The sequence below is a fragment of the Trachurus japonicus genome, chromosome 2 (assembly GCF_045865225.1).
Source record: "Trachurus japonicus isolate A0001 chromosome 2, Traja_1.0".
Taxonomy (NCBI): domain Eukaryota; kingdom Metazoa; phylum Chordata; class Actinopteri; order Carangiformes; family Carangidae; genus Trachurus; species Trachurus japonicus.
The window spans coordinates 7,107,085-7,121,384 of NC_140908.1; the positions used below are offsets into that span (position 1 = coordinate 7,107,085).

The window sequence follows — 14,300 nt, forward strand, 5'->3', positions numbered from 1 at the left end:
TTCCACCACTGCATGTGGACTTGTGCCAACTATGCAGCCTATAAAGCCCCCCCCCTCCTGCTAAAAATAAGTTGCCCAAGTATGTTTTGGTAAGGATTTCATACGCTACCTTCCCCTTATTCACACTCAATTTGAATTCTGTATGAAGACAAAAGCCCAACCAGCCTCATGACCCCAACAGTAGGAGGGGAAGAAAGGGATTGAGAGGGAAAAACTATCTGTGCACTTCATTGCACCTTTTGTTGGAAAGGTTTAATCCTCAGAAGCTCCATAAGAGCTGCTTTAGCCTTCCTTCCCACAAGCCCCTCTGTGTAAGGTGTGACTCTCACAAGGGCTGGGAACACAGCAACTGCCAGCCACAAAATAATCCAGGTGGGAGAGGTGGTACAGTAGCCGTGCTGCCCACAACCCCTTCCCCGAGTCAATTCCCCACATGCCCCTGGGCAACACAACTGCTCTAGTTGTAGGCTGCTGTGCATTGGTTTAATACTGGACAGCTTCCAGGTGCAGATGTCAGAGTCAGGTCAACACTCCCCTCTTCAATACCCATAAATCTTCCAGTCGGACACCAACAGCTCAAGTCATGCTGCCTGACTGGCTTTTAAGCTGCACAGACAAGTTTCAGAGCCCAAGAATCAAAGTGTAGTTTGTAGAGTCTGGTGGTTCTGACAGAGATGTTCAGCAGATGTGTCTCCTGGCAGACAGCGGCTTTGACTTCTAGTAGCAAAAATAAACAATGTGTGAAGGCTGTTGATTGCTTCTTCTCATCATCCCAAGAACTGCTACATATAGGCCTACACTTAAGAGGCTGGCAGATTTGGAGACCTAAATGCTGTGAATCAACTTTTCCAGCCGTTCGGTGCTGTGTGTTTGCATAGTGAGCAATGTGCACGAAGAAACAGAGGAAAACACGTGGGTTTATCGATGCTTGTTTGTCAAATGTATCATTTCACTCAACACAAGCTGGGCCAGAGGGGAAAAAATAGGTTTACCTCTGATTTCCACACAACGTAGGCGTGAGAGCTGGACGGCTGCACCTTCCTCTGTAGCCACCTCCGCGGGGAGAACAGCGTACCGGTGCTCCCGGTCGGCGCAGTGCCGGGTCCCCTCACCAGAAACGGTAAATCCCCGGCGGTATTCCTTTTGGCACACTTCACTGTGTCATAGTCAAAGTGGAAGTTGGAGGATGGAGAAACATCCAGTGGTATGGAAGGAGAAGAGAGGGACGGGGTTATGGGCTCCTTCAGCGTCGGGATCTTGGTGCGTAAAGCCGGTTTGGCAGCAACGCGCTCCGGAGACGCACCTGCGTCCGCGCCAGCCGCTCCAGAAGCCAGAGCCCTACATGCTCCCTCGGTGCCGGTGCTACAGTGTCTTATGATAGCGGGGTCCAGGCTGCGGGTCTGGCGTAGCCTCCGTTTGATTATGGCTTTGGAGGCAGGAGAGGAGCAGGAGAAGACGCTGTTGAGAAGTCCTTGAGAGGCAGACATGTCTCCTGGTTTTGGGTCTCACATCAGCGCTGCCCGGTGCCTCTCTCTAAAACTCTCCAACTACAATACAGGAATTTGTTGTTGCTCCATCAAAAGGAAGATCCGCGTACAAGCTGGTAAAGAGCTGGAATGTGCTGCATTTGGCTGCAGACGCTGCGCACTGTGGAGAGGGGAGCGAGTCAAATCTTCTTTTCCTCTGCTGTGATCTTCTGCACGTTGGTCATTGACAAACTGGAGTGCAGGGAGAGCAGTGTGAAAGTGTACGTGCATGAGTGTGGGAGGTCGTTCAGAGCGCTTGAGATGAAGACTTGCATATTGTAATTTTACTGAACAACCAACTTCAGAGTAAAAGTAATGAATTGTTAAGAACTTTTTTGTTTTGTTTTCCAACTCTTTGCATAAAAAGTCAACTTTAGGCCTCCATTGTGCTTCATTTTCTTTATAATTAAAATGTAACTTACTTCCGAATGATATGTGAGTTAAACAATTGTCTCATCCACCAAATTCAATTTAGAAAAACATCATTTCATTTTGCATCTTACACTTTGACCACTAACTTTGTTTCCCGCTGCCTCAACAGTTGACGATGTGGAGTAAGATGAGTTTTTGTAATGAAGCAGCTCATGCTCATGGGGGTAATTAGACAAGTAGCCTGTCACAATAATTAGACGGGCAGAAGGTCATTCTTATACAGACATGATTTAGCCTGGGATGAAAATAGGCATATTAATCCTTGTCTCCCATTAATCCACCTCGCTGTCTGGGAATAATAGGCCTATCAGTGAACCCTACTGTGTGCTATTATTAGCTAAACAATAAGTGAGCCTAGGATTAATGGCCAGGGCCTCACTTCATACACCTGTGTAAGAGGCCGACATAGTGCCAGACATTTGTTGACACAGATGCTTGTAGAATAGCTCAGTAATTTCAGTGTGTTAATAGAGCTGTGTGCTGTGTGAGTGTGTGCATTTGTTTAAAGTGTGTGAGAAAGACATAGAGGAAGAGAGAGAGAGGGTGTGTATGTGTGGCCTAGTGTGTGAAAGTATGGGAAAAATGAGAGGAGACAGCAGGAGTCTGGAGAGGAGGGTGCCGGCCGGCTGATAAAGGAGCTTATGAAGCTGCACCGCATGACACACTCACACACATACACACAACACAGCATGACATGACACTGATAACAGCTGAGATAGATTTGACACTTCTAAAAACAGTCTGCAGGGGGAAACGAATGAGACACTGACTGAGTGAAAACACAGAAGCAGGAATTATAGATGAAAACATGGTGTTTTGCATTAGATTGTAAAAAGGTTTATGGAGAGAGGCCAACACTTGAGGCGTTATTGCCCACTACTCCTACTTGGGTGAAAAGCCAAAAACAACAGTAATATGGGGAAAGAGTGCATTATTTAAAAGGATATTAAACAGATGCATTCCCGTATCTCATGGGAATAGAAAGTATAGACCCCTGCAGCATCCATGACTTTTTCACTCTGCTGTCCTCAAGTTCTTCATCAAATGTTGAAGACAATCAAGTTCTCCTGTTACTGATGTGCAACCATGGAATACATTTAACAAGAAACAGTGATCATTTGACGTGACTGTCAAAATACATTGGACACGGTCAGGGTTGAAGAGAAGGAGAGTAAATCAACAGGGCTACACTTCAGTCAGTCATGTTCAGTATTATATACACACTGTCCATATTTGGTATACAATAGCATGGCCTGAAACCATTTTAAGCAAAATGAGTCTAGATTCAGCCACAGCTGCAGAGACATGGTTTCCTGTGCTGGGGATCAGTGTAGCCTACATTTCATTGTCCAAGGCTGTTTCACATAGATGGGAATAAAAAGGTTACAAGGTCAGAAACAAAAAGACTCAAATTACTGGTATGAAATGTGAAACAATGAGCCAGTGATACAGGGTCTATTTTTACCTAAACATTTAACATTATTTATAGAAAGAGGAAAGCGCCAAATTAGTCCTGATTTATACGCCTACAAATGATTAATCTGATTTTTCTTTTTTTTTTACGTGATTAAAGTCTGAGATTGGAGAAATAATTGAATATGCTACACACACACTCTTCGTACCCTGGAGCTACGTATCTATCTGACCAAAGATTTCACGTGTTCCCGGCTGCTCATGTAAACATCCCCATACTGTAGTATATTTTAAGAGATGCCATATTGTTCCAGTAGAGAAAGATTAGATTATTCAGACATGGTGAATTTTCTTATTCTGCAATTTGCCTCAAGGTAAAAGCTCTTACTCAAAACTGTGAATACCAAAACAACATGTTTTGCTCCTGCAAGGTATGAGATGTACGATACCCAGCAGGTTGCTAAATTTATACGCAGACTTAATTTCAGAATATGATCTGCATGGTTGTAGTTGGTACTATTCACAGTGGAGCAATATATTGCCCAGATCTTAATCATTTTCATGTCATGGATCCCAAAACAGACACAGATGGTTTTCATGTTTAGATCTTATATCATGGACCTTTGCATTGCATGTTTTATTTGGGTAAATTTGGGGTGAATACAGATGAAGTACATTAAAAACTATGTCACATGACAAATGGGTAACACATGAAGCCATGTAAAGAGATGGGGGGCCTTTCACATCAGTTTGAGAACCTAATACCTAACTTTAATGTTACTGATATGATGCACATGCTCCATGCATACATACATTATTGTCAGTGCACGTTACTAAGTAGTATTAGCCTACATGCTTATGTGTAGCCTGCACATATCAATTGAAGCTAATTAAACACATGGATCAGGAACAGTTCGGTTCTGATTACACAGATGTTTAGTTGGACGAGTGAGTCTGATGTCGACCTTTTCTGCTCACATACTGACATCTACTGGCCAGAGCTTAAAACTGCACTACTAGTACGGTGTCCATGAGAGATCATGTGAACCTAATAAATCGCATTTTTGTGTTGCCTTCACCGATGCGGCAATTGTGGGGAATTGGTGTGATGTGATGCATTTCTTTAGCAAAACAACACCTACTTCAGAGGTAGGCTACTCGACTCTATCCCCATATCCTTGCTACTAAACTGCAGCATCGTCGACTGTCTTCCCCACGCTTTAAATAGGCTACAGTTTTGATTATGCTTTTACAATCTGAAAATCAAAATGTTGAAACTGTGATAATTCACTAAATCCTGCATGTGTGTGATACTCAGTTTAAAGCTTGGTTGTGTGATGCTTTTACAGTCTGTGTAAAAAACAACATCAAAACAAAACATGTAGCCTACACCCCTGTTACAACGACGCGCCCGTAGAACTGGAAATTACGAGTAGTCAGTGAAGGCAGCTTCACTCGTCCCACAACAGCGCCATCCTTCCTTCGGTCTGGATTTGGTTGGAGACCCTCACGGAAAAAAAAACAGTGTTTGGCAGGGAAAGGGTTAAGGAGTTTATAGGGTCCAGATCGATGCCTCCTCTCCCACACGTCGCCATGAACAAATGAATTCGCGGGGAATTAAATATCAATTTCACAAAGGAGAAAGAGTCCTGTGCTTTGAACCCGACCCCACCAAGGCTAAAGTGTTGTATGACGCTAAGGTAACGTTTTAATGCAAGTTAACGCAGCCTTTCGGTGTTCGTGAAGAAGCCTTAAAGGAACAATTCATAGAAGAAAAAACGGGGTTGTTTCTGTGAGGATGATATAAATAAGTCGACTGTGAAGGCCACCGAGGCCTCGGGAGGAAAACAAGAGCTGTGAATGTGATGCTAACACGGTTGCGGTTTCCTAACTTGTTTTCCGGGTGCGTTTGATTGCACGTCTGCTTTTTTTCTTTTTAAACGCATAAGTAAAAACACAAGTTACTCCTGTAATGTTTGGTAGCTGCTCTTGTTCACTTCAATGGAAGTTATTGAGCTACGCATTACTGCTAATGCTGCAACTAAGTTAATGCATGCATTAATGTTCTTGCAAATGTTAGTGATATTTTATCAGTGAAGTTACAGCCGAGAGTTATCACCCGATGCAGTTTAATGGCAACACTTGATAAACAAACGCACCGCTAACTAACTCAGCCCACATACACACACCATTGTAATGCACCAAAAATAAAGCCGCCTAGCTATGTTATTACTCCTACATTCTGTTAAAGAGGGAAATATTGCTTTGTTTTAAGGAGACGACGACGCTCCAGGCGAGTTTGAGTAATATTTACGTGTATTAGCCGCTAGTTAGCAACTGGCTAATGCTAGCACAGGGCAATAAAGGTTACAGCCTGGCTTTAGCTGACCATGGCTAGCATACTACTGCAGTTTGACACTAACTTATGTTTGTGTGTTACGTTGTTTTAAAAAGCCCCGGGGTTTTATTTTGGAAACAATATAAAAAATAGATAAATACAAATATACCTCTCGTAAGTCCTGCGTTAAATTGCAACTGTAGCTTATTAGTAAACATGTAAAAGCATCATTTTAGCTTTTGTAGCTATTCTTTTTCATGGTAAATAAATGACGCAGTATTATGTAGTTTATGTTAAATATAATATTGAGATCATATTAAAATTGTCTTTTTTGTTTACACTTAACATATATTCTTAAATATAAAATATTGTCTTGCCAAAGCATGGGGAAAAAAATGGGGGCACAATGTACAAGATGCCCTTTTGAAATATGAAGGAGCTGAAAGTATTCAGATTCATAAAATGGAAATACTCATCCTCAACAAATTATGGTCAAGTGAAATGCATGTATAACTGTACATCTCACCACTGCTGATTTAAATGTTCTCACAAGCTGTCCTTCAAAGCTCAGGAGCTTCAAGTAAGATCATACTTGTTGTGTCTTTACCCTCCAGGTCCTTGATGTCTTAATAGGTACAGATGAACATGGAAGACGAATCCCAAAGTACCTGATTCACTTCAACGGTTGGAACAGAAGGTGACATTGAATTGCAAATTTAAATTTGTCCTACTCATTACAGTGTTTATCTTTGCAAACTTCCATGTTCAATGACCTGTGTAATGATGTAGCTTCAAGCTACTATTGTCTATAATCATGTAGTCTTTTCTTTCTGTTTTTTTCACGTCTGTGTTTGTGTAGCTGGGATCGTTGGGCTGCAGAAGACCATGTCCTGAGGGACACTGAGGAAAATCGAAAATTGCAGCGTAAACTGGCTCGTAAAGCTCTAGGTCGCATGTAAGTTATTTTATTTTCCAAATTTTGTGTATTATCAAAAATACACAACATTGAAACCACCTCACACCTACGAATTGAGGCCAGAACCTGTTCTTAGATTCCACCACAAGGTAAACAGACTATAGAAAACTTTGTTTTTAGGGATTTCAGACAGAGCAGTGAAAGCTAGTCTCTGGCTCGTATCCACAAGTTCTGAATTTTTCCCTTTTTACTTGTTTTTCATACCTACAGACAAGTGTGATACAGATGGTCTGTGTTTTGTTTCTTCTCCTTTGTGCTAGGAAGAGAAAGGGATGGGCGAAGCGTCGTCGCCGTCAGTCTGGTACTAAATCTTCTCTGAAGACTCTCCCCAAGGAGGACGACAGTGATGACGCATGTGAGAAATCACGCTCTGTCTCTGTCTTTTGCTCCCAGTCTCCCTCAGTAAACAAATTAATCCATCTGCATTGTCTGTCTGTAGGTTTGATTTCGTCTTCAGAGAGCAGTGACGTGGACGATTCTGACCCTGAATCTTCAAATAGCGGGGACAGCACATTCTCTGAGGATATCAACAAAATGGTGAGGTGGAGCAATTCAGTCTGTATCTCTGAAAAAACACACAAAAACTGACACTTAAGTTGATCCCATCATCAATATCAACTGGGAGTGTGTCCAGTCCAAAAGAACCTTTTCCCCCTCCCCTTCATATTATGTCCACTGTCTCATTGTACACCTGTGGTATTGAAGGTTAAATATGTCTCAGATCTGCACCGTCATCATGTCAAACCTTCTGTACAAATAGATCATAGACACTGTGTACTTGTAATTGGTACTGACCATGTTTCTGATGCTTTATGTCGTGGTTGTTTCAGAGGGTTGAACCAGACGTTAATGTTAAGAGGGAATGTGAGGAGAAGATCGTCCATGTTGACATTAGCATCCCTGATGTCCTGAAGAAGAAACTGGAGGATGACTGTTTCTACATCAACAAGAGGAAAAAGGTACATGCTGCAGATAATAAGCATCATGTAGCAATTTGAAATTTGTCTATAGTATCGCAGATTATTTTTATTTCATATGGATTCTTCTGATCTGGATCTGTTCCCAAGACTAAACTATAAATTCAAGAAAACAATTGAATAGCTTGAGACCAAAACTTTATGACATTGTCATTTCCTTTTTTTTCTTCTAGCTGGTGATGGTTCCCTGTCAGACGAATGTGGTGCACATCCTGGAGTCCTACGTCAAACACTTTGCCATCAACAAAGCATTCATGGCTAATGAGAGGTACCGGCGGCAGCAGAGTACGACACAGAGCAGCAGCCCACAGCCAATCCCGCCGGAGAAGAGGTGAGAAACAGAAACAGATGTACACATCGGTTATCAATAAAAGATAAAATACATATTGATTCAGGCATTATTGGAATATCTTTTTTTTCTCTCTCCCAATATTTGTATTGTGATGGTTATTATATTTATATCATTGAGTTGCATGGTTGCATATTATTATTAATAACGCTCAATTCTCCCAACATTGTAAGTGAGGAGCTGTGTAAGGAGATGGTTGACGGCTTGAGGATCACATTTGACTTCACCTTACCCATGATCCTCCTCTACCCCTGTGAGCAAGCTCAGTTCAAGAAGGTCAGCTCTTCCAGGCTCTTTCTAGCCATGAATGAAAGCTCCCCCTGCTCCAGCAAGTAAGTGTGCCGTCATGATTAATCAGATAACAGGTGCCACTGTTAGCTTGTGATGCACCACATTTGGTCACTGTGCCCTTCCATTGAGCTCTAACGGTTTTTATTTGTCTCTGAAGCGCCCAACGAGAGCGCAGCCCCAGCCCGTTGGGACACAACCCCCCTACCCCTCAGTCCACAGACAGCCAGCCGGCACTGAGCGACATCTCTGCCACCACGCCCACTGCACCAGCCCCCACCCCGAAGCGCCGGCGCCACCCTGACATGGACTGTATCTCATACCAGTCCCAGTCTCTCCGACGCTCCACCAGGAACACATCTGGAGGTGACAAGCCGGCTGAGGGAAGCAGTGGAGGTAACTCACTAAGTAAAGGAACTTGATTTCTTGTTGTGTGATTTATTATGATCTTTAAGGGGCATATACTGTTGCACTGGTTACATGTGAGCTGTATGTGATGAACTAGGCGGAGGCAGTGCTACAGCGTCCCCGCAGCTCAAACGGCGTTTGGTCGACACTTCATCCCAGCCCAAGTTCTTCCTAAACCTCGACAGAAGTAAGCTGCCCCTCCCTTCAAAACATGACACAGCAGTTTGTCTGTTTAGAAACAGTAAACAACTGTCATAACGTGACATTACAGCAACCCCATCTATGGACTTGTCCTGTGTGTAATAGCCAATTTTTCCCAGTAGATGGTGCCACCCTACTTCTTTTTTCCCTCCCTTGAGTACTTTAGAAGTATACTCCCCTAAAAGCACACTGGAAGTCTTCAAACTCTTTGTTCCCTGTGTTAATTTTGCTGTCATTTGTTTACCTTGTTAATCATTCTCCTGCAGCAATGAGCTACATCGCCAGAAAGTTGTCATAAATGTTTTTTTTTGTCATCTGGTCTTCCCCTCTACCCAGAAACCCCAGTGCACAGCGGCTCCTCTTCCCCATTGCCCTTGACGCCGAGCAAAGAGCGAAGCGGGCCGTTCTATGGCCTGGAGAGCCGCAGAAACAATGAGCTTAATGAGGTGATGCAACTGTGTGTGAAGAGCGTACTATTACCTGGAAGGGAAACAATGTCTTGCTCAAGGACACAAGGACAGTTATATAAGTAGGCTGCATCACTGCAGGGAGAGAATTTACACATGTATGAATTGAAATGGTTTACACTCTGTCCACCATATTTTCATATGTCATGTTCACATAGTGGAATATTAGTCATAACCATCCACTGTTGTTAAGTCAGAACTGTGTATGGCATTTAGAAATAGTTGATGTCTCCTGTAGGAACTCTGTGATGTTTATATTTCCCAGTGTTAAAGGGAATATATCCAGTGCTCAGTGAAACCTGACCATATATTTCTTCTTTGCTCTGCTGACCAGGTCTTAAGCTGGAAGCTGACTCCTGATAACTACCCTCTGAATGACCAGCCCCCTCCACCTTCCTATCTGTACGGCTCACAGCACCTCTTGCGGCTTTTTGGTTGGTGTCTGATCACGTCACTGTCATTAGTTCACTTGTTATACATGATTTAATTGGGGGGTTTAGCTATGTGCAGCCTCCTTACACACTTCTGCTCACTGTCTGTTCTCATAGTGAAGCTTCCCGAGATCCTGGGAAAGATGCAGATCCCTGAGAGGAATCTCCGAGCACTGGTCAAACATCTGGAACTCTTTCTAAGGTAAGTGACGAGTACTTTTCTGCATTTGAGGCCAGTCTCAGAGGTAAATGCAATACGAACCCAGAGAGGGACAGAAACAGTGTAATGTTAAATCAGTAAAACAAACAATGTACAGGTTAAGTTTACCCACCCTGTAGAGATGTGGTAGAACTCACTCAGGGCATAAAAATTAAGTTTCTTCACAAAAACATTCAGGTATAAAAATGGAAATCTCACCCCATTCATAGTAAATGGATTGTGCAGTCAGGTGAACAGAAGCTCTGTGACATCAACTGTAATTTCCTCAGAGGATAAATCATTAAAAAGATAAAGTGCCGCAAAGTATTAAAGGGACATTAAATGTGAGGCACTCTGAGTTAAAATGCAGCTCGCTAATATCCAGCACGGTTCGTTAACCGAGGTTTGACCTGCCTAAGCATTAAAGCTCAATTGCAACCGCCAGGGTTCTCTTTCATATGGAGGGCGAGGCAGAAGTTATCAGCACACCCTTGACAAATACATTTTATGCCTTCTGCACTGTCTCCTAATGTACTGATGTCTGTATTTGTCTGCTTCACTATAACAGAGTGAAGGTGACAGATTAAAAGATGGAGGGCAGCAGTTTAATTCCTTAAAGGACAAAAATAGTGATTGTCTGAAAATCATTGATACACAAAAATAACCCAGCGACACGAAAAAACAAAAAAGGCAAGGGAGAGTGAGTAAATGAGAACATGGGAATGGAGGGGAGGAGGGGATGGAGTGAGAAAGAGCATGTGTTAGAGGGAGGGAGATGAGTGGGCGTTACACAAGCACGGGAGTCTAATCTTTAAATCCTCCCTAGCGATCTTCAGTTCAGCCGGTCCCAAACCTGGGGGGATTTAGGTCCTCTCATTCTCTAATCAAACACTTGCAGTGCTGCTCTCTGCCACCAAGCAGTGCTGTGGAGCAATGCCTGAATGCACCATGGAGTGGGAACAGGAACAAACCTGAGTCTGAGAGCCATAACTATCTCATGTTCACTACTCGACCAGAAACGTATATAAATAAATAAAGTGGAGCTTCATACTTGGTGCCACAAAAAATCTTCTGAAAATAGCTAGAGCTGGCATCCATATCGGTTTGTGGGAGGAGAGTGCTGTGCACTATGAAAGGATTACAGCATTCAACTTAGTATGTGATGCATCAACGTATCCAGATTTTCCTCACAGCAGGGTAAAAGGGCTCTTCAACGATGTTTTCAACAAGTGACCTTAACACCCTGTGCAAAATAAAATAAAGAGAGCGCCCTTTATTCCCCAGCATTAATAAATATGTATTTGAACCTCATCTTGGCACAGCGTCTCATGCAATGTCATCGGTAGTGAGGGGGACATGAGTCGAGTCCTTTGATTCACTTCAGTGACACGGGACTGCAAATCACTGGTGTATCTCTTTCCATAGAGCGTTATTCTGCAGAATTGCAGAATTGGATGCAAAGAGTGAAGTGCTTAAAAGTAAATTACTTTTGCAGTTTCAATCTCCTCTGGAGCTCTGTGATGAACTATAAGTCGTTAAGACAGGATTGATAGTATTCAGTACAGGGAACACTCCCTTTTTTTCCTCCTCCCAGTGACTAATTAATATGTTCACCGTGTTGGAGACTCTGCAGGACACTGGACACAAACTAAAATGACTGTGTCTTTTGGGAAAGCCTTGATGCCTTTTGCTCTGAATTCAGCCTTGTGGCAGATTGTGCAGAGCGGGCAAAAACTGATTGATGTGGCGGAGACTGAAGTGCAGTGCATTCTGGGATTTGGCCACAGTTGATCTCTCACTCTCTCTTTCTCTGCAAGAATGATTATGATTAAGTGTGGGTGTGTGTGTGTACAAATGTGTACGCACACGTTATGCTGATTTACAATGTGTATGCCTAAAGCGGCTTGCCTTGTGTTATTACTGTTCTAACAGCAATAAAGATTAACACAAGCCTGAATTTCTGCCACCAAGGAGCCAAAAAATAATTCCTAGATTAATAAATATGTATTTAAACCTATTAATGCCTTGTAATGAATATCTTTGAATGAGCTTTTGGTTTGTAGTGAAGAATTAGCTCACGTAAACTTCATTTCCTTACAGCATCTCTTGCTTATCATGAGTGAACTCACTCTGAGGGACTCCCATATTTCCTTTATTGTCCCATCAGGTTGTCTTGTTTGATATTCGTTGTTAAAGCGTTCTTAAGTTCTCCTCTGATGAGGATAATTTGTTTGCATTGAGATTAGGAAGGCCGGTGGAGCTAAGATGAGATGGCAAGATTTAGAGGATTTGGCCGAGTAGCGGATACTAAGAAGATTCCGGATTAGTTTTCCCCGCTACTGATTAGATGGGAGGAGGGGGGTGATTTTTCACTCTTTCCCTCTCTGACTTTTGGTCTGTCATTCTCATGTTCTCAGTCTTTCTGCTATAGTGATTGGTTCTCTGGTGGTAGTATATGGATGAGGGGGCTTTGTCTCTGACATGCACACCCACAGGCAGAGGGCAAGGGGTCTGGGATTTACGTGGAACGAGCCAGGGATATCTAGGAAAACCAGAAGTGAACTGGGATGTGACTTTTCTGTTGCCTCCCTGTTTATTGCTTTTTGTTTCATGTAAGCCCGTCGTGTTTGCGGCGTTTGTCATCTGAGCAACAGCTGATGTTGAATGTTTAATGCGAACAAAGAGGTGCTGAACGTCGTTGGCATCAAACCATCTCACTTGTTCACTCTCCTTCTCTTGTACTTCCTTTCCCCCACCCTCTCTCTCTCTCTCAGGTTTCTGGCAGAGTTCCACGAGGATTTTTTTCCGGAGTCTGCATATGTGTCAGCATCCGAGGCCCACTACAGCATGAAACAACCGAGGCCTGTGTACTGAAGGAGACACTGGCCATTGTTTCCTTCCTTGCTGCCTTTACGCTGACCTATCCCTCCAGCTTGGCAAGACTGACCTGTCTGGGCTCATGTACAAAGGGATAATAACAGTTTTCTCTGGAGTTTAGCTGCTTGTGCTTTCCTGGACGTCCCTGTCTTCTCCTCCGGCCTAACATAAATTTTCCTCCTATTGCCTTGCGGAACAAGTAGCTTCTCCCATGCCACTAACCCTCGCCTGTGCTCTGTTTGTGGTACTGTAGTGCATGTGAAGCCCACCCTATGACGCTTTGCCTCAGTGTACTGCTCTAAGGCATGTTGAGTGCTGTGTGTTACCTCATATTAGAAGTCTTAGGAGGCAGCTACTAATGAACTCCTTTCCCAAGGCTTCCTCATTGTCTGTCTGCTTTTTCTGTCACGTGGCCGACACCTTTTAGGACCAGGCTAAAGCTGGCAATTTCTCTGGCTTGTCAGATATTATTGACTGGCCAGAACTGACATATGGAAGCAGACACAACCAGCTATTTGGCAAAGCCTTTTTCCCTCCTGCTATCATTTTGCCACTCTTAATCACCACAGTTTTGGAATATTGTGGTGTGTCGGCCTGCCTAATAAACTCATTTGGATGCTCCTTGGCACATTGTATGCTTTTTTGGAAGCCTTAATGTTGGGGCTTTCTGGTAGTGCTTCCCATGCAGTGCTGCCTCCTCTGGAAATGATTCCTCTAGCTACAGAAGGACGTGCTGCTCCTGTCGTGGACGTGCTTTGCTGCTTTTGTTGAGCAACTCTAATTTGTGGACTTTCAAAGGGAGCATTGTTTCCCCTTCTCTAGGAATATTTTTTTTTGTATGATTACAGATTTTCAAATTTCTTGCTTTGTTTTGCTTTGGATGTTGTCCCATGCATGTCTGATGAATGTTTGAGCTTTTTATTTGCTTTTGTTTTGTCTGTCTGCCACTGTTGTCCCCCTTTCTAACAGGAAGGGTATTAAATTGCAGTGGTGAAAGGTGAAAAAGACAATGTTGTGTAGACCGGTGCTGTGTGCAACATCCAATATGCAACACCATGTGTTAATAAAGGTCAATCTTGCGCTGACCGTTTTGGACCGACTCAGTTGGTCCAATGGAGTTCATTGTCTACTCATGTAACAATGGCTGAAAAAGTTACTTTAATGTGATTTACACCATAACTCATTTAGGACATAAGCAGTGCTATAAATATTTGTAAATGCAACACCTCTAATTATTTTTGCTCACTTGTTATGACAGTGTGTAAATGTAAATAAAGTACACATGTTAGATCAGTATATTTATTTTTTCACACACCACTGGTTCACTTTGTTGATTTGTTGTTTGTAAAAATACTTGACAAGACCCAATAATACACAACCACAAGAAGCTTGTGTCAGCTGTTTCTTTAACAAACATA

The 14,300-nt window shown here is 42.9% G+C and overlaps 2 protein-coding genes across 3 annotated transcripts in view; one reads left to right on the forward strand and one right to left on the reverse strand.

The window, feature by feature from the left end:
* LOC146990690 (rho GTPase-activating protein 6-like) overlaps positions 1-2,161 on the reverse strand; it is a 64,101-nt gene extending 61,940 nt beyond the window's left edge. For both annotated transcript variants that reach the window (XM_085797280.1, XM_085797272.1), the window contains exon 1: positions 993-2,161. In XM_085797280.1, coding sequence (XP_085653406.1) covers positions 993-1,487 — 495 coding nt within the window. In that variant the 5' untranslated portion in view covers positions 1,488-2,161. The remainder of the gene's footprint in view (positions 1-992) is intronic.
* Positions 2,162-4,814: 2,653 nt separating this feature from the next.
* On the forward strand, positions 4,815-14,080 carry LOC146990691 (MSL complex subunit 3-like). Its single transcript, XM_085797361.1, has 14 exons — positions 4,815-5,071; positions 6,324-6,406; positions 6,569-6,664; positions 6,946-7,040; positions 7,125-7,222; positions 7,516-7,644; positions 7,836-7,993; positions 8,185-8,343; positions 8,460-8,695; positions 8,805-8,894; positions 9,245-9,354; positions 9,710-9,809; positions 9,924-10,008; positions 12,780-14,080. Exons 1-14 carry the CDS (start codon positions 4,973-4,975, stop codon positions 12,877-12,879), a joined length of 1,638 nt encoding a protein of 545 aa, XP_085653487.1. The 5' UTR covers positions 4,815-4,972; the 3' UTR covers positions 12,880-14,080.
* The last annotated feature ends 220 nt before the right edge of the window (positions 14,081-14,300 follow it).

What these genes read in the sequence shown, in the direction of transcription:
- LOC146990691 (XM_085797361.1), top strand. Translation starts at nt 4,973, where the DNA reads ATGAATTCGCGGGGAATTAAATATCAATTTCACAAAGGAGAAAGAGTC. An exon ending in TTCAACGGTTGGAACAGAAG is followed by an intron (nt 6,407 to 6,568) that starts GTGACATTGAAT and finishes GTGTTTGTGTAG; the next exon opens with CTGGGATCGTTGGGCTGCAG. An exon ending in ACATCAACAAGAGGAAAAAG is followed by an intron (nt 7,645 to 7,835) that starts GTACATGCTGCA and finishes TTTTTCTTCTAG; the next exon opens with CTGGTGATGGTTCCCTGTCA.